This window comes from Eretmochelys imbricata, chromosome 1, assembly GCF_965152235.1.
Source record: "Eretmochelys imbricata isolate rEreImb1 chromosome 1, rEreImb1.hap1, whole genome shotgun sequence".
NCBI classification, from domain to species: domain Eukaryota; kingdom Metazoa; phylum Chordata; order Testudines; family Cheloniidae; genus Eretmochelys; species Eretmochelys imbricata.
Window position 1 is genome coordinate 108,607,359 of NC_135572.1, and position 25,934 is coordinate 108,633,292.

The 25,934-nt window shown below is 43.0% G+C and overlaps 1 protein-coding gene across 1 annotated transcript in view; it reads left to right on the forward strand.

Moving 5' to 3' along the window:
- The window catches only part of MYO16 (myosin XVI), a 474,546-nt gene extending 473,355 nt beyond the window's left edge, over positions 1-1,191 (forward strand). Inside the window, exon 34 of the mRNA XM_077807065.1 lies at positions 958-1,191. Coding sequence (XP_077663191.1) covers positions 958-1,191 — 234 coding nt within the window. The remainder of the gene's footprint in view (positions 1-957) is intronic.
- Positions 1,192-25,934: the final 24,743 nt, after the last annotated feature.

The following is a 25,934-nucleotide window of genomic DNA, read 5'->3' on the forward strand; positions in this document are numbered from 1 at the left end:
TGAGAGCAGTAGCCAGCTACTGACCATCTAGAAAGACTGAGCTTCGTCACATTGAAGCAGTTTTAGAATTTCCATTCATGATGTGAGGATAAGTTTTGAATCCGCTCCTGTGTGTGTGTATTCAGCAACAATTGATAGAATCTGTATAGTGGGGAGTAGTTACCTCAATATAACAATAACAATTATGAATCCAATTCCTGGCTATATTTTGAAAGTCATTATTTGTACAATGCCATGTGTGCATGAGTGCTTTACAGACCAACAGAACACATGGGGCCTGATTCTACTCATTTCCACTGATGTAAACCTCTGGTAATTCCACTCCAGGCTATAGAGTCAGCCTCATTTTCTCTGCCTGGTCCAATGACTATTTATACATTTTACCCAAAGTGGAACAACTTCAATAAGAGATAGCGATGGAGCCCACCCCAGAACACCGCATAGAACTCATCTGGGGTATGGGAGACCTGAGTTCAAGTCCTGCTCCAAATCAGGCAGCATGAGGATTTGAACCTGGTCTCTACCTTCCTGGGACAGTGTTCTATCGATTGGCCTTTGAATAAAAGAGGTGTGGGGGAGCAGCACTAACTCTTCCTTTTGTCCAGGTTAGCTGTGCTCAGAGCATGCCAGCTGGATCAGGCCCTGCAAGCAAGATAGGCAGGGAATGCTTAATTTGTGAAGTCTGCCAAGGTTTAGGTGTGTGCACTGGCAGAAATTTAGGCATCTCCAGGGTTTGGCTACAGCTAAGTGGAGGTTTTGAGGAACTCAGTGGCACCTAAATGTTGGACTTAGATTCCTAAAGTGGCAGGTAGTTAGGCACTTACATCACTTTGTGGATCTAGCAGCAGGCCAAGAGTTCCTGTACTGAAAAGCATCCAGTGTAAGCTTTATGATTTTACATTATCAATATAATTGACTGTAGATGCATTCTTCTTTTCTTGCCCTTCTCATTAACAGGTTATCCACCAGCTCAGACTTTCAGAGAACGAGAGCGCTGCGCTGCAGGAACTCCTGGACTGGAGGCGAAAGCTGTGTGAAGAGAGAGGAGACTGGCAGAAAATCCTGCACAACACCGAGCAAAGAATCACAGCTCCTCCCCCACCTCCCTGTAAAAAGCCAACTCTGCTGAAGAAGGCAGAGGATACACCCTGCAACAGACTGTCTTCAGGGATCTGGGATACCACTATGTGATTTCAATTGGTTTGTGTGTGGAGTATTAGAAGTAAAACCATCTAACGATTTCAATCTGCAGAGTCAGCAGGTTTCTGCCCCTGCAATGCGTGCAGGATTCTCTACAAGCATCCATTCAAGAGCACAGGAAGCAGGAGTGACATAGATCTGTTGTGTGTGTGCGTGTGTGTGTATATATGTGTGTTTATTTCCTTTTTTATATATGGGGACAAACTGCACTATAAGTACATCGGTTAAAAATACAAGATAGTTACCTACTGCTCTCCCATGGACAATGAACAAATTCTGTGTTAAGTGAGTGAGGATAGGAAGACGTAATTGGCAAACAATTTGGAGAGATTGGGGAAGTTTGTGTGCACACTGTACAGCTGTTTTATATAATCCAATAATATGATGTTTCTTGTATCTCAATGAATGGTTTTATTATATTACCTATACATACATAATAGTTCTTTGTAGATGTCTGTGTTTTATTGGAATTGCAAACATGATAATTATATACATGTTTATTACTGGTATTTTACAACTTTATGCAATTGGTGCTGTTGTTCTTTCTTCAGAATACAGGTAATAAATACAGTACTGGTATTATTTTTTCATGGTTTATCCTTAATAATGTACTTAAAGTTTCAGCACTGTGGTGGTGTTCTAGCACTGGCAATGTCAACCTTAGAGTCAGATCTTGAAACCCTTGCAAAACTGTCATTTGCCAGTGATGGTTAATGCTGTTCACATTCAAGAATTAGAGAGCTCTGCTTTATTATGCCCCTGTGTTTCTGAATGAGTGGACTCTTTTAATTTCATCTTGAAACTTATTTCATCCTGGGTTATGTGAAAAAATGATGTACTCATTTAAACTCTAAGTCTGGTTATAATTCATAGCTGATTACGTATAAGGTCAGGAGTCAGTGGAAAGATACATAATAGTAACTAGGTATGAAAGTACAACTTTGATTTACTGATCTAAGCCACAAGGCTTCATGGAGATGGGTGTATTAAAGGATTATGTCCCTACAGTGGTACAAAGCATGTTTCATTTATACCTTAGATTTCATGTAATAAAATGGTCTCATAAATTGGAGATTCTGGTTGGAGGACATGAGTTCTCTGAGCAATGATACTAATATGAGAATAACATGCTGCTGGAAGCTAGTCAGCTATTGTATGGCAGTCTCTGAAATATTTCTTTGCCATTAAAATGGCATAATTTATATATCAACACACACATATATAAAAAACGGATTTTGTCAGGGGCTGCTTGCTTTAGGTCCTTGGCCTATCTAGAGCTAATGTGAGACACTCTTCCTGCTGGCCTGCCTTTTTCAATCCTATGAGGGAGATAGGGGAAAGGGGATGTATATATTTTTTTAAATATATTTTAAACTAACATTTTAAAATTTAAGCTAAGTTAAACATTGGTCTCTGGCTGGAGGTGTTTTGACAAGCAGTTTTTAATTTGGCTGTGAGGGGAAAGGTTTTTCTCTCCACTTGACAGAAATTTCAGATTAGCTGAGAAGCTAAAATGCAATCCCATGTTTGCTTTTGTTTGGTATGGGCTTTTTAGGGAGGAGCTCTTAAAATTGTAGCCCTAAGCCCCAGCCTTTTGTCCAGCTGCCTAGGCAGAACTATGTCTTCTGTATTACTAGAGATTCAAACATTCAGGATAATCAAGTAAGGGAAGGGACTGCAGTTATCCCTTAGGCCAGTTCTGTGTGGACTATACTGTAATACTTAGCTGGGCCTATTTACCCCAGCTGAGGATGTTGCTCATGAGGGGATGTGGCAATGACATGCAACCACAGATCAATTATGCCAAAGCCAAGATTATAATGCAGAAATCCATGGTTTTTGCTTCCATGCTCAAATTACTAAGGCTTATTGCCCCTCTGATATGTCCTTCAAATACCTATGCCTGAAATTCTATCCATACTATCAACTTAGACAGGAAAATACATTTATTGAATGTAATTCAAAATGGTGTTAGGTGGACATAAACTATGCGACCCCATCTACAAACCTACCTAAAAGCTGTCTTAGAGCTGTGGTCAATCTCTGTTAAAAGAGCAGAGATAGGATCAAAGCAATAGTCTTCACCCTTGAAGAATTTTATAACATGCTAATACGGCGCCTGGAAAATGAAAAGATGCTAGCCTAGCATTATAAGCTGTTTCACTGATACAGTTACATTTAACAAATTGATACAAAACTGATGTAATCATTCTGCTATTGTACACAGGGTAATACAAGCATATTACTGCATTTCTATTGGATGCGGAAGGTTCTTGATTGCATTTTCAGGATCTGAAGTCAGAAAGGTAGCTTCTGGGGTTCCTCCTTAAAGCGTGTAACCACAGTCTAAAAGTGCAAAACAAACCACAAATAATATGGAGATATTTTGATTGATAGTGAGCCCAGTATCAACAATGAACAGCTTTTAATGTTGGAAGGCTATCAGACGATGCATTTAAAATGCAATAAAAACCATGTTTAAAAGATTTCTCTAATTGCATTAAGATACTCCAGAGTGTGAATTATAAGGTAATAATTCACACCTACTGTGTCCAGTGGTCCCGTGGCCTTTGGCCTCATGCCTAACAATGCAGTTGGTGTGGAATTATTAGACCATAATTCACACCCTACCGTGTCTTATTGCTTAAATAACCACATCCCCAGAGGTGTCTTAAAACTAATATTAAAGTTTATATGATGGATCAAAATATGTTTACAGGGCTGGAAAAACATACTATTGACATTTTGAAATGTCGAAAAGTAGTTTTAGCAGAACTGTATGGTGCTTGTAAACTAATCCCCCTTGTGGAATAGGCACCAGCCAATTAGAATGTTTTTTGAGCGTATGTCGTTCTCTCTTGTACTTTACAAAGTAGCTTAGACAAAAAAAGCATTGTGAGTTCAACATTCTAAAGGGATAGATTGAACTCTGTGAACATTCTTGTGCCGCCAGTTTCCAGTGAACAATCTGAAATACACTTTATACTGCAATAAAGCAAGTTATCTCCACATTGTGCCTGATTGTTTCACACATAAAACAATTACGCAAACTGAACTTCATGCAAATTGACAACTGGTACAGTACATAATGCTAAGAATTAGACACATGCTTTACAGCTTATGAAGTTCCCAGCATGGGTCTAAAGTCAACAAGAGTAAATGAAAACAAACAAATAAATAAATTAATAAATATTGGGGGGGAAAAACCTATTGGCATGAGAGAATTTTTAAAGCTTATGACCATTCCTCTTTATTCATGAAATGGCATTCAGTGCTTCTTTATTTTCTAAAGCTAGAGTCCTAGTATGGATTAAAAGCAATACCCTGTTTCCACTTTTAAAAATTGGATGTAGATGTCCAGAAAAATACATGCACGAATCTTTCCAAAAGAACTGTGTATAGCATGAAATGATAAGCCTTTTAAAACTTGGTATTTTTTTTTTTTTACAAAACAATAACATTATTGTTGAATAAGTGAATTAAATTCTCCCTTCTTTGCCAGTGATCCTTTTTAGGTCTTCAAAGAAGTTGACTAATGTTCATTAATAAGTTTATTACATTGCAGGTCTTTTGTGTGTAGGACAAAGAATTTCATTAACTAGCTGAGAAAGCATAATAGAGTGTAGCATAGTACTGAAGTGATAGTAATAGCCAAATTCACTGTAGTTTTTAATTCTGCTCTATACAGTATTCAGGTCCCCAATAATCACCTTATTTTCCTCTCTATAAAGCTTGCTAATATCTGAAATGTTCTGAGAAGCCAAAAATAAGTTCTCATTTGCCTGTTAAATCTTAAATTCCAATAATTAAATTCTGTACCTACGAGTCATAAGAACATAAAAATTGCCATACTGGGTCCATCTACCCCAGTATCCTGTCTTCCGACAGGCCAATGCCAGGTGCTCCAGAGCGAATAAACAGAACAGGTAATCATCAAGTGATCCATCCCCTGTCGCTCAGTCCCAGTTTCTGGCAAACTGCATCCTGGCTAATAGCCATTGATGGACCTATCCTCCATTAATTTATCTAGTTCTTTTTTTAAACCATGTTATAGTCTTGGCCTTCACAACATCCTCTGGCAAGGAGTGCCACACGACTGTGCGTTGTGTGAAAAAATACTTCTTTTTGTTTGTTTTAAACCTGCTGCCCATTCATTTCATTTGGTGGCCCCTAGTTCTTGTGTTATGAGGAGTAAATAACACCTCCTTATTTACTTTCTCCACACTAGTCATGATTTTATAGACCTCTATCATATCCTCTCTTAGTCGTCTCTTTTCCAAGCTGAAAAGTCCCAGTCTTATTAATCTCTCCTCATACGGCAGCCATTCCATACCCCTAATCATTTTTGTTGCCCTTTTCTGAACCTTTTCCAATTCCAATATATCTTTTTTGAGCTGTGGCGACCACATTTGCACACAGTATTCAAGATGTGGGCATACCATGGATTAATATAGCGGCAATATGATATTTCTGTCTTATTGTCTATCCCTTTCTTAGTGATTCCCAACATTGTGTTCCCTTTTTTGACTGCCGCTGCACACTGAGTGGCTGTTTTTAGAGAACTATCCACAATGACTCCAAGATATCTTTCTTGAGTGGTAACAGCTATTTTAGACCCCCTCATTTTATATGTGTAGTTGGGATTATGTTTTCCAATGTGCACTACTTTGCATTTATCAACATTTAATTTTATCTACCATTTTGTTGCCCAGTCACCCAGTTTTGAGAGATCCTTTTGTAGCTCTTCACAGTCTGCCTCGGATTTAACTATCTTGAGTAGTTTTGTATCATCTGCAAATTTTGCCACCTGACTGTTTACCCCTTTTTCCAGATCATTTATGAATATGTTGAATAGGACTGGGCCCAGTACAGACTCCTGGGGGACACCACTATTTACCTCTCTCCATTCTGAAAATTGACCATGTATTCCTACCCTTTGTTTCCTATCTTTTAACCAGTTACCAATCCATGAGAGCACCTTCCCTCTTATCCCATGACTACTTACTTTGCTTAAGAGCCTTTGGTGAGGGACCTTGTCAAAGGCTTTCTGAAAATCTAAATACACTATATCCACTGGATCGCCCTTGTTCACATGCTTGTTGACCCCCCTCAATGAATTCCAGTAGATTGGTGAGGCATGATTTCCCTTTACAAATTGACTCTTCCCCCAACAAATTATGTTCATCTATGTGTCTGACAATTTTGTTCTTTACTATAGTTTCAACCAGTTTGCCTGAACTGAAGTCAGGCTTATTGGCCTGTAATTGCTGGGGTCACCTTTTTAAAAATCGGCATCACATTAGCTATCCTCCAGTCATTTGGTACAGACGCTGATTTAAATGATAGGTTACAGATGACAGTTAGTAATCCTGCAATTTCACATCTGAGTGCCTTCAGAACTCTTGGGTGAATACCATCTGGTCCTGGTGACTTATTACTGTTTCGTTGATCAGTTTGTTCCAAAACCTCCTCTAATGACACCTCAATCTAGGACAGTTCCTCAGATTGGTCACCTAAAAAGAATGGTTCACATTTGGGAATCTCTCTCACATCCTCAGACCGATGCAAAGAATTCCAGAACAGAACTGTTCCAGAACAGTATTAAATATATTTCATTGCCCCCTCTCTCTTTCTGTGTAGGTGTATACACACACATTATATAATATATACTTTTTTTGAGAAAAACACCATCTGAGCTTAAATATTTTACAGTATCCAAACAAAACTCAAGGGAGTATGAAGAAATTTTTTTCTTCCATTTTTGCTGTTCTTTGTGTATTCAGGGGATTGATTTTCAGAAGAAATAAAGAAATCCCCTTGTTGGTTTATCGTGTGATTGTGAGAAATAGATCATTAGCATAAGTTGTCTTTCATTCCACATGTGGATAAGCCTTTTAGTGACACCACAAATGGCTCCATGAATGAATGTTTTCTTGGTGATGTCAAAAGGGCTGGTATGATCTTTGGATAGAACAGCAACTTGGAGTGGGGGAATTATATTACCCCTGTATTTGGTATTGCTGCCACTGATACTGGAACACTTTGTCCAGTTCTGGTTTCCACAGTTCAAGAAGGATATTGGTAAATTGGAGAGGGTTCAGAGAAGAAGAATTGGAAAACATGCCTCATTAAAAGACTCAAGAAGCGCAATCTCTTTAGCATATCAAAGTGAAGGTTAAAGGGTGACTCGATCACAGCCTATAAGTAGCCACATGGAGGAACAGAAATTTGGTAGTAGAGGGGTCTTCAATCTAACAGATAAAGATATAACACGATTGACTGACTGGAATTTGAATCTAGACATATTTAGACTAGGTGTAATGCCCATATTTTTACCAGTGTGTTCTAATTCACCACTGGAACAATTTACCAAGTGCTGTAGTGGATTCTCCATCAGTAGAAATTTTTAAATAAATATTGGATGCTTTTTTAAACGATACTGTAGTTCAAACAGGAACTTCTTTGGCCTGTGTTATGCAGAAGGTCAGACTGAATAATCACAGTGTTCCCTTTTGGCTTTATAATTTCTGAATCTATTAATCTATGCCATGCTTTAAATCCAAGGGAATATTAAATATTTCAAAGAGACCCAAAAACTTATTTTCATATGATGTTTCACAAACAAATCAGTGTTTTGTTTCCATAATTTTAAAGGGAATTGGAGGGGTTGGCATTTCTGTAAACGAAGAAAATAATCCTGTGATTGGATTTATTTTAGTTTGTTCTCGAAGCATTTGACTTTTTCCTTTAAAATATCACCAATTAAAACCCAAGGCCTCCTGACTTCTTATGAATGTCTATCCAGCTATTAGCTAGAGCACAATAATCATGATACATTTTATAAGTCTTATTTATTGTCCCTGTTTATCATTCACTGTACTGTTTATTCTAATTTGTTTTACTATCTGCCATACCAATGTAGACTATATCATTGCTCCATTAAAATTAGCCAGTCTTGAAATTGTACCAGGAAAAAACATTTTGTCCAATAGCTAATTCAGTTTTTCTAATCTTCTTTATCTCTGTTTCTATTTAACTGCACACATAACCAAAACGTTGGCATTTTCTATGCAGTGTTATTTATAGTGGTGAAGACTACAAATGGTTATTGCCCAATCCCAGCACTGGTCGGCAGGACAAACAGTTTACATCAGAAAACTGAAAAGTTTCTGAAGAAAAAATAATGAAAGTGTATTCCTTGTACTAATTCTGGCCGCTAGGGTTCACACAGCAATTCTCCAGCTACACCCTCTGTCCCCAGGAATGTCCTCCATAGGACCACTCGGTGGGGAGGGGTGGGGACTTGCTGGGATAAAATAGAGACCGCTACACTAGCCCTACACTACCTGTGGATTCTCCTGCACTGGCAGACTCCTTGATTGGTCAGCTAACCCAGCTTTGTGGCTGCTTTGCACTAAGCAGCCTCATGGGGGGATGCGCGGCGCTAAAATCTGACTTGCTGGTTCCAATCTGATAAGTCACTTGAACAAGTTTCTTCCCCTAAATAGTCTTATTTCCTACAGTTGGAATACTCAGAGGGTTAAATGTACTCATGCATAAGTGTTTGCAGGATCAGCCCCTTTGCCCTTAATATGGACTTAGACCTATTTTTGCATTTTAACAAAACACAATGAAAATTAGATAATCAGTAAATTGGACACTCACCTATTGAGGCCACACTGTGATCTGAGCTTCCTGTCCCTCACACTTATCAATCCTTAGTAAAAGCCTATGTCAATGAATTCATTACCTTTGGCAGTGACCCAAGTAGTTCATCTCAAATGAGGCCCAAAGGCTCTTTCTTGTTGCCTGCTTTTCCCCTCTGTATAATTCTATTTTCCTTCCCAGACCTCAGTAGTTGCCATGGACACTCACCATGCACCTAGAAAAACAAACAAACTCCTCTCACTGGAGTTTACAATGTCACTCTCTGACCAGTTGTGGAGAAGTATGAAAACTACTTGCATTTAGTTCAACTGAGACAGGAGAATTCTAAGGACTTTTCTGACACCAGGGGTCTTAGGTAGGAGCTCACACCTTCATACACCAGGTAATTCTATACATTTTCAGTTTAGAGCTCATTCATGTAATGTAGACACTGATTCACACCTGGAAAACTGGACTAAATGCTCCAGTCCTTGCTTTTGCAGCACTCCCACTAGCTTCAGGATTTAGCCCCTGCTGAAAGTTCCACTGCCTACAAAACCGGCATCTAACGCTTTCCACATGAACAAGTCTTGCCTAACCAACCAGTTATGCTGTAAGGAAAAATAATAAGAAAAGATAATAAAATCAAATGAAAAGAAAAAATATTAGTCAACTGTCAAAAAGCAATAATAATAAAAATAATCCATCCAGAATTCTACATCTCTCAAGCAAAAATGCTTTCTGCAGCTAAACAAGAAATGAGGTTAAATTTCTGAGGACTGTAAATTATTTTTTAAATCATATTACACCTATTATCCAGATATTGTTAACAGGTTAATATGCTTTGCTGGCACTGAATTAAATGAAGATACTTTGAAATCTTTAGGTTCTTGGTCACAAATTTGCAGTGGACTAGATACGTATTCTACAAGTTGATCATGAGTAGCCAAGCCAAAAGGAAGAATATATTTTAAGTTGTGACCTTGGTTTCATGGCACATGCTCATGTTATGTTACATTACATCATCATGTGAGAAAAGCTAAATGTCATACAGTGTAGAGTAAATCTCATTAGCACTGCTATTTTCAGATTAGGTATCATCTAACGATTCCAACAGCAAATATCTCCGATCATAATTTATTTTAGGGTATAGCAATAGTGTAAGAAATGAGTGCAATAGTCATGCAAATGAGCTGATACTGTGTGATTTATTAATATTTTTAATCTCTCTGGGGCATATTTGCTAAGCACTATTTTCATTTTGATTAAAGCATGTTGCTGTATTATTGGTTTAAAATAGTTTAAATGATCCTTTTAAATTTCTTGCACAAATCCACTGGGCACTCTCTCTGTGGGATGAGGTGGACAACAGCAGCACACGTGGATAACTGTGGTATGGAACTATCACTGCACACCAACCGCGTCTATAAGTATGCTAGTGACCAATCACGCTTGGTCAATAACGAGTATTCAAAGAGCTAAGTTGCCAAAGGCTGTAATTTATTTAGACAAACGAATATACAAATAAAGTAGTGACTCATGCACAGATTTGGGGAATTTGTGATTTGTCCATGGAAAGCTCCCAAATGGGAGTGGGAAGGGGGAAAATGGTCTGTTCATCAAATAAAACTGTTTGTTATGCAGTCCCTCAGCTATAGCAATGTCACACCATGAAATGCTTTGTTTGGAACTGTATGAGATCTAAACCGGTTGTCATGATATTAAATATATTAACCGTTTGTTTCCCTAGTCTAAAGACATGTAGCTTGCATCTGGCAAAATGATACCCGATGGCCCTGGCTGTTCAAGTATTCCTGGAAAAATATGATCTCACTTTTAACTGGCCTGGCCTCTATGTATGCAAAAAGTTTGACATTAGAGTAATCTAATTCAAAGTAAATGTTTCTATTGTACACTACTTGTGACTTCACTGACCCAGGGCCTAGTCCTATAATGTGCAGAGTGCCCTTCTGGGAGGTCCTGAACAACTTCAATGAAGCTAATGGATTTGAGGACACTCAGCACCTCACTGAAGGTACAACTCTTCCAAAGACGAGGTTCCCCCAGTCACTTTTTCTGCCTTTCCCATCCCCTCCCCTTGTCTGCAATTTATTAAATCATTAACTGACTTTAGCCTTTTAATGGGTAAAGTAATTGTTGCCTATGGACATAATAAATGATACAAAAAGTTTTCTTGAATTAGAAATGGTTTCCCACCCTGATACAGAAAATGACCTTCACTTGCTCTCTCTCCATCCTCAGGGTACCACTTCCTTTTATACAAAAAATAATACATACAGTTGTAATCACATAGCTACTTTTAAGGCTTATCCTTTAGGATAAACTGATGTGAATTTCTATTTGAATTACATCCAGATATAATTCTGGGGTTTGATAGTGTGGGCAGTCTCTTATGCGGATACCTTTACTACAACTCCAGTGAATGTGCTTAAACATGAGACAATGTTGTGAAAATAAAATTAGTATCCGTGATTATAAAGTGCACTTCTTTAAACTACAGTGCTCAATAATTAGAATATTTACCACCCATAATAACTACACCCTCCCCTTGTGTGGTGATAGAAATAGCTTTTGTGTTAATTCTTTTGAATTATTAACTGTAATAAAAAAATTCATTTGGAACCATGAATATTATGAGGAAAATAATTTATTCAAAACAAAGTCTTTCCCAACATTCTTGTGTTATAAAATGTCTGGATGAACATCTGACCACAGTTATACCATTATAAATCCAGATTGTCCTTTGATTTCAGTGCAGTTACTCTGGAATTATACCAGTGCCACTGAGAGCTGAACTGGCCTTCTAAAGATGTAATTATTGTGAGTGAGAAAAGTTAATATTAATACCTTGCAGCAATCATTGATGTGATTATGGCATTTTAACAGTAACAGCCTGCGTGATTAAGTGTTTTCACTGCTTACCAACAGATGGTCACCGTGTTACAGAACAGCCTCCAGTAAACAATGACCAATCCAACTGAGAGATGGAAAATCATTTTCCATTGTATAGTACCTTCTTCATGGCAGCAAAATAATGAGACGAAGACAGGTCTTCTGTTCCATTTTATACTGATGCCAAAAGATTACAACTCATTAATTGGAAGTGAAGGTGAAAAGAAAATGAAAACCAGAAAGTGAGTTTTTACGAACACATTAATCCTACGTTTGGATAAACAGATTGCTTCATGGTGAGCAATTCACACTGACATCTATGGGCGTTTTTCCTCAAAGGTCAAGAATAAAATAAGGACAAAGATTTAGTTTTCCAGTTCTGCTGAAAAATTTCTATTTCTCCTCACTGTGATTAGGGTGACAGAGCATCCTGGTCAGCCGGGAACTGAGGGAGATTTCCTTATAACAGGCCCATAATGCATTCTAACATTTTATGGCACTCAGATTAATAAATTACTAATAGCCACTATTCCTGGAGCTGCTTCTCCTGTTGTCAGGAAGAGCCTGGGACTCACTGAGCATATTCAGTGGACTCCTCAAAATGTCATTAATATTGTTAGAGTATGAATAGCATAAGGGAAGTAGGAGTATGGAAATACACTTCCAGTCACCACATATTTTGGGGATGGGGTAGAATGGAAGGGACAGGATTTCTTGGGCTCAATTATTTGTTTAAGAAATCAAACCAAACCAAAGGAATTAGTATTTTTCTCCATAGATACTGAACCAACAAAGCCCAGCTCACCACCTTTGCAGAATATAATTTAATTTATGAAGAATAAAGCGTGATCAATAACTAAATACTTTCTGTCAGGGGGAAGACAATTTAAAAAAAAAAAGAAAAGTAAAAAACCACCCAGACCACAGAGATATTCAAAATGCAGGACAGATGTTACACAAAGTTAACGGCAATCATCAAAAGAAAAGTAGTAACTTCTGCATTACTGACTGACCCATTCCAGTTGTAAATACCCCAGATCCATAAGATCATGTGTAGGAGTCTCTTCTTTGCATTTAAATGAGGAATCTGTGATGAGTTAACTGTTCATTAGATGCAAGAGAAGTTCTTTCAGTAGAGGTAATAATGAGTTCTCAGAGTTAGTCACTTGACCCCAACAAGCTGTGGGAAAGATTGACAAAGTTTGTTCCCATTTCTTTCTGATATTGAAGTAGCCTCTTCAGGAACCAGTATTTTCAGTGCAAGGTAGAGAAATGCTCGTTTCTGAACTAGCCACACATATTTGAGACTAACATTTCTGAAATGTGCGATATACACTCTTTGTCATCACATTCAATTCTGCAAATACATCGGCATATATTAATACTATTTCCTGGCTGCTTGGAGGTCTACGTGAGATGGGTTAGTAATTTCAGTCCACACACCTGTTTAAAAATCCTTCACAATGGTCATCCCTGACTGGAAGTCTCACCAGCGAGTTCAAAGATTGAATGGGCATGAAGATTGAGCATGACACCTTTTAAAGGAGAGACAAGGCGGGTGAGGTAATATCTTTTATTGGACCAGCTTCTGTTGGTGACAGAAGTTGGCCCAGTAAAAGACGTTACCTCACACACTTTGTGTCTATAATATCTGGGACTGACATGGCTACAACAACACTGCATACAACCCTTTAAAGGAAGTATTTTCAAGTCATGGATGCAGCACAGCATGGCAAAGCTTATGCTTGCCCAGTCTGTGCAGTAAACAAATGACTTCAGGTTGCAGTTTGAGATGCTGCCCATAGCAAAATGTTGTTTTTATTGAAATATTTTAAATCAATGTATCTTCCCTCTGAACAAGCAAAAAACTCTGCAAGCTGAGACCAAAGAGAGTTCTATATTGTCAACTCCTTTAGAATTATGAGGACTGTGCATAATTCTCCAGCAAAGGTGCTTCATTGTCTAATGCTATCTTTAGAGTACTCCCAATTCCCAGTTCCATTCTTACCCGCATAGGGCTAAGTAAGCCCTGCTTGATTTACTCACAAATTCCCACTGATTTTGTATAGGCTCGTGTAAGCAATCTGGAAAAGAGTTGTGCCATGAAAAGCAGTGTGTCCCCAAATAACAAGAATAGATAGATATCATATGAGGTAGGCATAGGGGAGTGTAATTATGCCCACCTTTAACGTTTTTTTCAGAAGCCATATTATGTAATAGTAATTGCTCTTCATAGTTAAGACTGAAGTAGGATCCTCAGTATATGCCTGATTTTAAAACCCACTTTCTAGGTTCTTCAGGTAGAAACCAGTTTTTCTAAAAAAAAAAGTTCATGCAGTATCTCATTTCATGGTAGTTTGGTACAACTCAGAAAATGCAGGCAATTAAAGTTAAGAGATTAACTCTTCTCTTACGCCACTCTGGCTGTGTAAAAGGGCCTTTTAAGTGGGTGCAAATGTAAATGATGTTAGACCAAAATAAAGGGGCTTTAGTGTAAATGAGAACTAGGCCCAAAATGTTTTGTTTTATCTGAAATTTTTTTTAAAATACACTAGGGGAGAAGGGAGTCCATCTTGGTTCCTAAGTGGTTTGACATCAAAAGCCCAAATTTTGTTTTGCTGATCTTCTTAAGAAGTGTCTTTTGAAATATAGGGAGGGGTGGGTAATGAGGAACTTAAAGATTAATAATATAAACAGCTTTAAAATTAGAGTGACCATATTTCCCTATGCTGAATACGGGACACCTGGTAAAATTACTCTTATTCAAGCGAGTTCAATGGCAATCAATCAGAACTATGCAGTACAAATGTTCAAATTAACATCAAGTTGACTGAGCCCCCATTAAAAAGAAATACTGCGTAACTGGATTTTTTAAATTTACGTTCTTATCTTTAAGGCTTTAGGGTTCACACGGGGAAGGGTGACACACACACACACACACACACACACTCCCGTACCCCTCTGTCACACGGGGTGGTGACCGACCGGCCCGACTCTCCCTGTCCAGCGCTCTCCGCCCTCCATGCCTGGCTGGGCCCCTGGGACGGACCCGCTTCTCCTGGTACTGGGTGCTGTGTCTTCCCAGGGCAACACTGGGGCGGGGGAGCACACAGAGTCACATGCCCCCCTCCCTAGATTTCAGCCAGGGTTCACACCAGAACATGGCCAGCAGCAGCCTTTTGGCACTGTGCGGGAGGGAAGGGACGGGAGCTACTTCTAGATGCAGAAAAGGAAAACCGGGGGGAAGGGATGACCTGGTCCATGTCTTTGCAGAGCTCATCTCTTCTCCCACCTTCCCCACACCGTGTGGCTGGAAGCAGCTTTTCCCTTCCTGCCCGCACAGTGTCAAAAGGCAGCTAACACCTCCAGGCTGCTGCTGGGCCACTGACATAACCCAGCCACTTCCACTACAGCACAGACAGAAGGGGGTTAAGCCCTAAGGATGAATTGTGCACCAGGGCTCAGGAAACCTGACTGAAGGGGCTTCAGCAAACACGGCCAGAGAGGTAGCTCAGTAGGGGAGGCTGCCTAGGGGATGGAGCAGCCCTATGCTCCCTGGGGGCAGGACCCAGGGCAGGGGGGGCGGGTGAAAATGGTGCTAAGCCCCTGCCCCAGGGGCTGCTGTGGAGCCTGCAGGTTCGGGGCATGAACAGGCTGGAAATCGCTTCCCCGCCCCCCACACACACACATTCCAGAGGGCCAGAGAGGCTTCTCGTGCCCGTGCTGTGTGGGGCTTTGACACATACAGGGCTCGGCTCCTCCTGGTCAGTGTCCTAGACCAGAGAGTTTGGGGCTTTCCCGGGTGCCGGCACAGCCACAGGCAGTAGGGGAAGAAGGAGCCTGCCGGCCAGGCTGTTTGTGAGCTGAGCGCTCCAAGCAGGGGCTTTTTCTCCGCACGGCTAAGGAAGTGGTACGTGCCCTGCTGGGGTGGGATATGGAGGAGCAGCGGGGCTAGGGTGGGGGGGGGGCAGTGACAGGGCAAAGCAGGGAGAGGACAGCAAGAGGGGGAGCACATAAAGAGCTGATGGGTGGGCAGCAGAGGTGACACGTAACCAACCACTGCCTGGCACCTTCCCTCACTCACTAGCCACCGCAGCTCGCAGTGCGCAGCTAGTGCCAGCCAGAAACAGGACAGGGGTCAGGCCATGCTGGCCGAGAGCCGGTACGCAGCAGGGGCTGAGCTGACAGATCAGCTGAACTGAGCGGCCAGCCCCGCGTGTTGCATCCTCACCCCGCCACCAGCCTTGCACATCCACCCCCATCATCAGCCACTGGACCCCGCCACTCAGTGCTGGTGGGTGGCTGGCTGGCTGGCGAACAAGGATCCAGCCAGCAGCATGCCCCACCAGTATTGATAGGGGAAGACAGGAAATACAGGACAATTTGCCTGTTTTTAAGAAAAGGTCAGGACACCTACAGGAGGGCTTTAATACGTCACTGTCCCTTTAAATATGGGATGTCTGGTCACCCTATTTAAAACATAATAAATAGTAACAGGGATTAAGTAGATGCTCATTACAGAAGGATATAAAGAGAAAGCAGGGATGGGGGAAAAATAATTATCAGGTGCTCCCTCCCTTTTCAAGCCATGAAACAAGGAGGAGTCAGGAAACTGGCCACCTTGTTCTTCCGTTCTGTCAGCGGTAGCACTGAAATGTGGGTCTCCCAAGTGCAGTGAAGGAAGAAAGAGCAGCAAGTTTCAGAAATCCACTACAACAGAGATTACATGTGATTTTTAACTTAAGTTCTTGTAGGAAGCATGTTAGTTTAAGTTACAAAAAATAGTAGAGTTTCATAAGAAATGAATGCGCCTTTACAAATCCCTTCATTAAGGGCAAGGCAGCTTCTAACAGTAATCCTACTAGCTGTCAAGACAAGAACAAGCTCCTGAGCTAAAATTCCAGACTGGGGCAAGATTCTGCAGTACCCAAAACTTCTAAACAGGTACGAGCATCTCAGCTACTCTGTATTCCAGGCTCACATGAGCTCCTGCACTCTACTGCATTTCTACACTAGACTACTCACCTTAAGAAAAAAGCAGACTTTCAATTGCCGTAAACTCTGAAACTGGAGAGAGTGCTTTAGGCTTTATGATCTCTGAGCCCCAACTCTTGGTAGGTTCTAGCCAATCAGTGCTCTCCACTTGACCCAAAATGGAGTCTCGCGGCAAGTATCAAACAGTGAAGCTTCTTTCAGCTCCAAGAGAACTTCTTGACCACATTACCCCAAGGTAAAATTACCTAAATTGCTATTATTTCAGGCCGAAGGTAATTAGAAAGGAGAAATTAGTCTTGCAGTTAGGTTCTTTCTTTTGATCTCTCCCAAGACTCAGTAGTAAGGAATTTTAATACATATAGCCCCTACTCTACCCTTTCACAAACTCACTCTCCTAGGTCACTGTGTTTAGGATGAACTGTTCCATTTTACACTTAAAAGAGACTTTTTAAGTGACCCAGAGCAAAACTATACTGATTATTTAACACTTCTCTGTTGTCCTTAGCACTTTTCTTAAATAAACATTTATATTTCTCTTGTCTAAGCAAACCGTGAAGTCCATGTTTTGTAAATGGAGGGGGGGATGCTTTTTCTAAGCATTTTCAAGTAATTTCATGAATGCTTCAGTAATTATTTCTTCTTTCTACATCTAAACGTTGTTAAGCTTTTGTTTATGAACAGATGGGTATAGTTGGTAAGAGGGGTAGGATATCAGCAGAACTGAAATTAGGTGTTGGGTAGGGTCTCAGGGACCTCTGCAATGACCAGAGGAAGGAAGGGTGGGTAAATGTTTGCTAATTCTAAGGGGTCCTGTTAAGGCTGGCTATGTGTTATAAATCTGCTGGGTTGTAAGTAAGTGATGAAGGGTTAGAGGGTATTGAGAACAGGCTGGGTTCCATAACTTGTTGTTTCTAGATATGGCACACAAGTCTGTGGATTTAACAACTCTAAAACATGTAGTATTGCTTTGGGTGTTTCGTTGAACCACACTTAGCTCTTTTTATTAAAGCTTTTTGTTTGTGAAGATTTTCAAGATCCATGGTGGTGATTGTTTTTTTCCCCCCAAGCTGCTTCAAGCATTTCTCAGGTTCTCCGCCATATACTGATGTTTCAAGAATACTAATCTCACTGAAGCAATGTCCTGTTTATCATCATTTAGAGTGTATTAAGTGATATCTACATTGTCTTATTGCTTTTCATAGATTCCAAGGCCATGAGGGTCCACTGTAATCATCTAGTCTGACCTCCTGTATAACACTGGCCATAGAACTCCCGTACAATAATTCCTTTTGAACTAGAGCATTTAAAAAAAATAAATCTGTGATGGATCAGATAGCTCGCCCCCTCCTCCGCCTCCCAGTGGCAGGAAGAGGGCTAATGAGAGCCTGTGAAACCAACTGTCCCCTCCCCACTACATCTTCAGCAAATGTCAGGCATGGAGAGAAGGGAGTTAAAAGGAGGAGACCTAGCCCAGTTCAGGGGTGCCCAGGAAAGAGACTAAAGCTCTACCTCACCTGATGTGAGAGAAGCCTGGTTGCAGCCCAGAGACTGAGCTAGTTTGCTTACTGGCAGAGCCCCTGCTGGGGGGATGACCAGGAGATAGCTGGAAGCAGAGACTGTTTGGAGGCAAACCCTGAATAGAAAGATGGGGTCCCACCAAAGGTTCATGGGATGACTAAGATAAATTAATTTTTTTTTTATTTACAAGTGTCACATAGGCAACTGAGGCATTTGTGTGGATTTCTTTACTTTATTATCATATTCTGTAACCACAAAAAGTATATGAAATCTAGTATTTTAGTAACCTAATGAGTTCATGGAAGTATTAAGTGAATGAATACTTTTTAATGATGTTTAAAGAAACTCTCAGTCCAATCTATACTGGGGCACTTGTGCCAGCAAGGGTATGTCTACACTAAAATTTAAAACCCATGAGTGGACCATGCCAGCTGACTCCAGCTCACGAGGCTTGGGCTAAGGGGCTTTTTAATTGCAGTGTAGGCGTTTGGGTTTGAGCTGCAGCCTGAGCTCTGGGACGCTCCCACCTCACAGGGTCCAAGAGCTCAGGTTCAAGCTTGAGCCTGAATGCTTGCACCACAAATAAAGATCTCCTTAGCTCTAGCCTCGTGAGCCCAAACCAGCTGGCACAGGCCAGCCATGAGTGTTTTGTAGTGTAGACATAGATTTAAGGTCTAATTTTATCAGATGTTCTTGAATTTCTAATCTCAACACATCTTTCACGTTGACTGGAAAGCTAATGAACCTTTAAAGTAAATGAGTTTCAATGACTAAGTAAATGAGGCAGAGGAACAGGATGATATTACAAGGAATTGAAGGGCAACTGGTCTTATTACTGCAGTAGCTTTTTTCAGCCCCTTCATTCTTTTTAATAATTTTAATAATAATTTGCTGAATTATCTTGCTTAAGAACTTCTGGGCAACAAATACTCCAAGATTAAACTATCATCTTTTTAATCAACTTATCTGATATAGGGCCAAATACTAAGACTTAACATCTTTTATATTTTCTTTAAAATAAATGCCAACAGGTAAACAGAACGTGTTTAAACGTATTCTAATTATTGAGGTTACTCTGTACCCCAAAACCTTAGGTTTCAGAGCAGCAGCCGTGTTAGTCTGTATCCTCAAAAAGAAAAGGAGTACTTGTGGCATCTAAGAGACTAACAGATTTATCTGAGCATAAGCTTTCGTGAGCTACAGCTCACTTCATCGGATGCATTCAGTGGAAAATACAATGGGGAGATTTGTATACACAGAGAACATGAAACAATGGGTGTTACCATACACACTGTAATGAGAGTGATCTCTTAAGGTGGGCTATTACCAGCAGGAGAGAAAAAAAACCTTTTGTAGTGATAATCAAGGTGGGCCATTTCCAGCAGTTGACAAGAACGTCTAAGGAACAGTGGGGGAGATGGGGAAATAAACATGGGGAAATAGTTTTACTTTGTGTAATGACCCATCCACTCCCAGGCCTGGAGCACCCAAGGAAAAAAATTAATGGGTGCTTAGCACCCACTGGCAGCCAAGCTCCCCCACCCTTCCCCCCTGCGCCTCCCACCTACCCGTGGCCCTGCCGATCAACTCCTCCCCCTCCCTCCCAGTTGTTCCGGGGGTGCAGGAGGTGCTGGGAGGGAGGGGGAGGAGCAGGGATGGGGTGTGCTTGGGGGGAGGACGGTGGGAAAAGGCAGGGTGGGGGTTGGGCCTTGAGGGAAGGGGTGGAGTGTGGATGAGGGCAGGAAGAGGTGGGGTGAGGGGTTAGGGAAGGGTTGGAGTGGGGGTGAGACCTTGGGCAGAGTGGGGACAGGAAGGGGGGGCAGGGCTTGGGGGAAGGGGTGGAGTGGGGAGAGGGGCAGGAAGAGGGGAGCAGGCCTGAGTTGGAGAGGCGGGATCGAGCACCCCCTGGGTAGAGAGGAAGTCAATGCCTATGATGGGGAGGGTGCTGGTGAGAGTTGTAGTCCCCTGCTTTGCAGATCCATCACCACAAATTTGGAACTCACTCAATAGGCATGTCTCTTAGGACTGGTTGAAAAATTGTAGTTGAAATTGTTTTTCAGTAGAATATTGGATTTTAACAAAATAATTTTTCACCAAAAGCAGCCCCAGGGGGAGGAAGGGCAAAGGGGGCAATGACGTTAAAGCACTGCCTTGGCGGTGCTTTAAGCGGGGTCCTTTGCCGCGGCAGCTCTTTAGTGTCGGCTGCGTACAGGCCGGTGCTGGCAGCCACTCTTTACCGGTATGCCGTACCGGCCTACTTTTACCCCTCGGCAGAAGCCAGAGGAGACACGGGGGAGCCATGTGCCCCCCCACTGATTTTTGCCAGGCTTTGCTGGCCCCGCTTAGTCACATGGTGCCCCTGGGCCCGCTCCCTGCACGGCAGCTGCTGGAGCTAGCAAGCCGGGAGCTGCGGCCATGGGGAGAGGCAGCGGCAAACAGCTGGGATCCTCAGAGAGAGCTGGTGCTTTTGCTGCTGCCTCTCCCCATGGAGCTAAAGCAGCGGCCCCGCCCTGCAGCTCCCAGCTGTTTCTCACTGCCTCTCCACACGGATCTAACATCTGGGAGCTGCAAGCAGGGGCTGCTGAGGGTAAGAGAGGGCGTGTGCCTGGTGGAGCGTGACTCAAGCTGTTGGGGGGGCCTTTAAATTGTGCCCCTCACTCTCAGCAGGCACCAGTTGTCTCTGGCAGAAGCTCCTAGCCCTCCCCTTCGCCCCTCCCCCGCTGCAGGGGCAGAAGCCTCAAGTTCGCCCCCCTCTCCTCAAGCTTGGTATGCAGAGAATGGTTGGGAGCATACGGGGGGGGCTCCGCAAGCCACACTTTAACTGTAAAAAGCCATGGTTTGGCCACCCCTCGATGACAGACTTTTTTGCCTCCTCCCGAATCCTAAATAGTAGCTGGCATATTTTAGAGTGGCCCATAGGAAATACTGCCACATCAGCTAAAAATCAGGCAGAGAGCCGTGCACTCCACTCTGCTCCCTCCTGCACCTGGCATTCCCCTCACTGCCATTTCCCCCACATCCAACAGGGAGACAGTCCTGGAGTAGGTGGTGTAGAGCCAGCTCGTCATTGCTGATTCTGCGCCACTCAAGGATTCACCTCTGTCTAAGGTTGGCAACTTTCTAGTCGCACAAAACTGAACACCCTAGTCGCGCCCCCTTCCTGAGGCCCTGCCCCGCCTCACCCCTTCCCAAGGCCCCGCTCCCCCACTCACTACATTCCCCCTCACTCGTGGCTCACTCTCCCACACCCTCACTCACTTTCGCTGGGGTGTGGGAGGGGGCTCTCGGTTTGGTGGGGCTCAGGCCGAGGGTTCGAGTACAGGAGGGGGTATGGGCTCTGGGCTGGGGATGTAGGCTCTGGGGTGGGACCGGGGATGAGGGGTTCAGGTTGTGGAAGGGGGCTCTAGGCTGGGGTTGGGGTGTGGGCTTACCTAAGGCAGGTCCCGGTTAGCCGCTAATGGAGGCTAGCCCCTGCCTATCCTGGCTGGCACCGCGCTGTGCATGCCCCGGAAGCAGCCTGCAGGTCCGGGTCCTAGGCAAGGGGCGGCCAGGAGGCTCCACACGTCACTCTCGCCCACAGGCTCCACCCTCCAGCCCCACTCCCATTGGCCAGCCAGGACAGGTAGGGGCTAGCCTGCCTTAGCCCCGCAGCACCGCCAACCGGACTTTTAACAGCCTGGTCAGTGGCGCTGACCGGAGCTGCCAGGCTCCCTTTTTGACCAGGACACCTGGTCACCCTACCTCTGTCAACAGGAATCCTTAAAGTGTCCCTATGGATAACCTGGCGTAAGAATCTGGTTCTACATGTCATTGGTGTATAGAGTAATCTTGTACAAATATTATACATGTAAAGGGGAGGGGAAAGGAAAAATAAATGAGTCAGAGTGAATGAGTGAGACAGAGACTTAAGCATGCAGCTGGTAATGGCAATGTCCTCTTCAATGAGCGTGCGGAGCTATGCAGATTCACCCCAGCTGAGGATCTGGGCCACAGTTTTTTCCTATAGATTTTGTGTGTGTTGAAAGCTTTAATGGCTACATTGAATATCAAGATGTATAATACAGGGCCTCCTGCTGTCCTGATCTCTTGCTGCCCACCTGCTGGCTGCCTGATACTGACTTGCCTGTCATCTTGTCATTCTAAATATAAAAGGAGGAGGAGGAAAAGGGAGTAGAGAAGGACGAGTGAAAGGAACACCCCTCCTGTTATTATGCCAACCCCAGTGGCAGCTTCTGGTTACCATGGCCTGCACATGATAAGAATATTTTGTAAAGGACAGATAAATATTCATGGCTAGTTAATTAGTCCACCCTGTTTCTATCTCAATTCTCTGGATTAGCACTTGCTGAAGCTGATTCTCCACAAGTAGCCTCATGATGATCCCACTGCCAAGACTGAGCCATTGTGTGTGTATTTATTTGCTGGAAAGTACCAAGTAAAATTCCACTTCACAAAAACAAATAGGTGTCCAATCTCCAGGTAAATATCGAATGATATCATAATTGAAACATTTTATTGTTGTATATGGGGTTCTTTCCCCAGCTAAATATTATGTAACAGGGAATTGTTTAAGTTCATTTTAAATGGCAAGCGACTCACTAAGGCTATGTCTGCGTTACAGACCTTACAGCTGTAAGACTGCACTGCTGTAAGGTCTCCCTTGTAGCAGATATACACACCAATCCTGTTGTTGGTTACTCTTATGTCAGTCAGGGGGGTCGTTTTTTCACACCCCTGACTGACAAAGTTTTACCAACAGAAGTGCTAGTGTAGACATAGCCTAAATCTATTCATTGTCATGTATGAAGACACCATGACCCATCACGCTGACAGGACTGAGTCATGCAGGAGGTCTCCATAAAGTGAAGTAAAATTTTTAAAAAGCGGTATTTTCTCTGGTATGTAGCAGAAGAGATTACTAAATGCAGATATGAGTTAATCTTAATGATGTATGGATTCCTGGTTGATGATTCAAAAAAGATGCCCAGATGCTCCAAATTCTTTGGGAGAGCTGGCAATTTTTTAGAGAGACATTATTAAGAGCAAACTATTGCAAGGTATAGGAAAGATAGGAAGTATGGTAAGAGACCACCCAGGAGATCTTCAGTCACCTGAAACTCAAAAAAGAGACATACAAAAAGTGAAAACTAGGTCAAATTATGAAGGATTAATATACAAAAAAATCCCACAAGCATATAAGGACAAAATTAGAAAGGCCAAGGCATACAATGAAACTATACTAGCTAGGGACATAAAGGGTAACAAGAAAACATTTTACAAAGGTAGTAGAAACATGAGGAAGACCAAGGACAGGGTAGGCCCAATACTCAATGAGGAGGGAAAGACAATTAGAAAAAATGCAGCAATGGTCGAAGTGTTAAATGCTCTTTTTTCAGTTTTCACCCACAAGGTTAGCAGTGATAGGAGGACTCCCATAGTGAACATCAGTATACGTAGGGTAGGGTCTGAGGCTCAAATGGAAGAGGAATGAGATAAGAATTACTTAGACAAGTTGGATGTTTTCAAGGTGGCACGGCCTGATGAAATACGTCCTAGAATATTTATAGAACTGTGTGAAGAGATCTCTGAGACATTAGCAATTATCTTTCAGAAATTGTGGCAGATGGGAGAGGTCCCAGAGGACTGGAAAAGGGCAATATAGTATCTATCTGTGACAGCCTGTACCCTCATGTTCATCCTTCTTTCATAACTTGTTTTTAAGAACAAATTAGACAAACACCTATCAGGACAGTCTAGATCAGCATTTTTAAAACTTCGGGTTGCAACCCAGTATTGGGTCGCAGCATGTCAAGCAGTGGCTCGCTCTGGTCAGCACCGCCAACCGGGACATTAAAAGTCCCATCGGCGGTGCTGCCCAGCTAAAGCAGGCTAGTGCCTACCTGTTTCGACACCGGGCTGTGCCCTGGAAGCGGCCAGCAGCAGATCCAGCTTCTAGGAAGGGGGGGCCATGAGGCTCCATGCGCTGCCCCCGCCCCAAGCACTGGCTCTGCACTCCCATTGGCCGGGAACCTGCGGGCAAGGGTCCCGCAAAGCTATTTGCGCACCTCCACCTAGGAGCCGGACCTGCTGCTAGCCGCTTCCAGGGTGCAGCGTGGTCCGTGGTGCCAGGACAGGCAGGGAGCCTGCCTCTGCACCCTGGCTGTGCAGCTGGAGGTAAGTCCGCACCCCAACCCCCTGCCCCAATCCTCTAAGCCCCCCCCCAAACCAAGAGCCCCTCCTGCACCCCAAACCCCTCATCCCTGGCCCCAGCCCAGAGCCTGCACCCAGAGCCCTGACCCTCTCCCGCACCCCAACCCCTGCCCCAGCCAACCCACACCTTGAACCCCTCATTCTTGGCCCAACCCCACAGCCCTCATCCCCATACCCCAACCCTCTGCTCCAGCCCTCAGCCCCTCCCACACCCCAGCCCCCCATCCCAACTTCCATTGGGTCATGGACTTCAACAATTTTCTTCAGTTGGGTCCTCAGAAAAAAAGTTTGAAAACCACTGGGCTAGATAATACTTAGTCCTGCCTCAGTGCAGAGCACTGGACTAGATTACGTATTGAGGTCCCTTCCAGTCCTACATTTCTATGATTCTATAAAGTGAAGTCAGCCTTATTAAGAAAGTGCTGTCCTATGAGATTTTATCATCTACACAGACACCAGAAATTACTGAATCTTTGAGTGCTTCAAAGTTTGTGAGGTCCTTCAAGCAATTTGAGATTTCCTGTGTTCCCCCCTAGACAGGGGACTGAACTAGAACACTGGCTCTGCATCCCTTGATATTTTGGGATGGTTCAGGTCTGCACATCAGCTGATATTTTCAAAGCTGCCCACTGGGAACTGGGCATTCAAATCACTTACCACATTGGTATCCACAAACCTGCCTCTTTGGTCAACCGGGCCCTGCATAACAATGGAATTAGTACCCGTTCCAGTTTATGTACTCATGCATTCTTTGCAATGGGCACAAGTCCCATTGATAGCTCCTGGGCATTTTGGGAAGCCCATTCCCTCACAGTTGTAAATTATTTCAGGAACACTGCTAATGCCCACCACCTTTGGATAAGCCACAGTCCTGACTGCCTCACCAACCACCACTCCCACAACCCCCAGAGTTGACTTGCCAACTGGTTAACCGTGGACCTATAGCAACTAGGTTCCAGATGGCTATAGATGACCTGTTTTTGGACAGGGATGGCCTCCTTTGTACATGTGTCTTGATGCTGGTGGGCTGGGGCAAGCTACTCATACAGCGCAAGAAATATCTGTTTCTTCATGCAAAAGTTCTGGAGCCACTGCTGGTCAGGCCAGGTCCATATGACAATGCGATCTCAGCAGTCTGTGCTTGTGGCCCTGCTCCAGAAGCCCTGATCTACATAGGGGGAATTGTGGTTTTGGCAACCGGCATAGGGCACTATCAGCTGGGTTGCAGATGCCATGTCTGTACACCCTTCAAAAGGTGCCTTCGATAGGACAGATAGTGCCACTGAAATGTCCACCAGCATCTCTCAGATGGTGTGCCGGATTCCAAAAATAGGAGTGAAAGTGTGAGCAGGAGAAGGTCTTCCACCAGTGCTGGTCCATGTTGCTAGCTTTGGTTGCAGGAAGCACACACGCCCCAGAAATGGCTCAGCTGGATATGTTGGTGGTCAAGT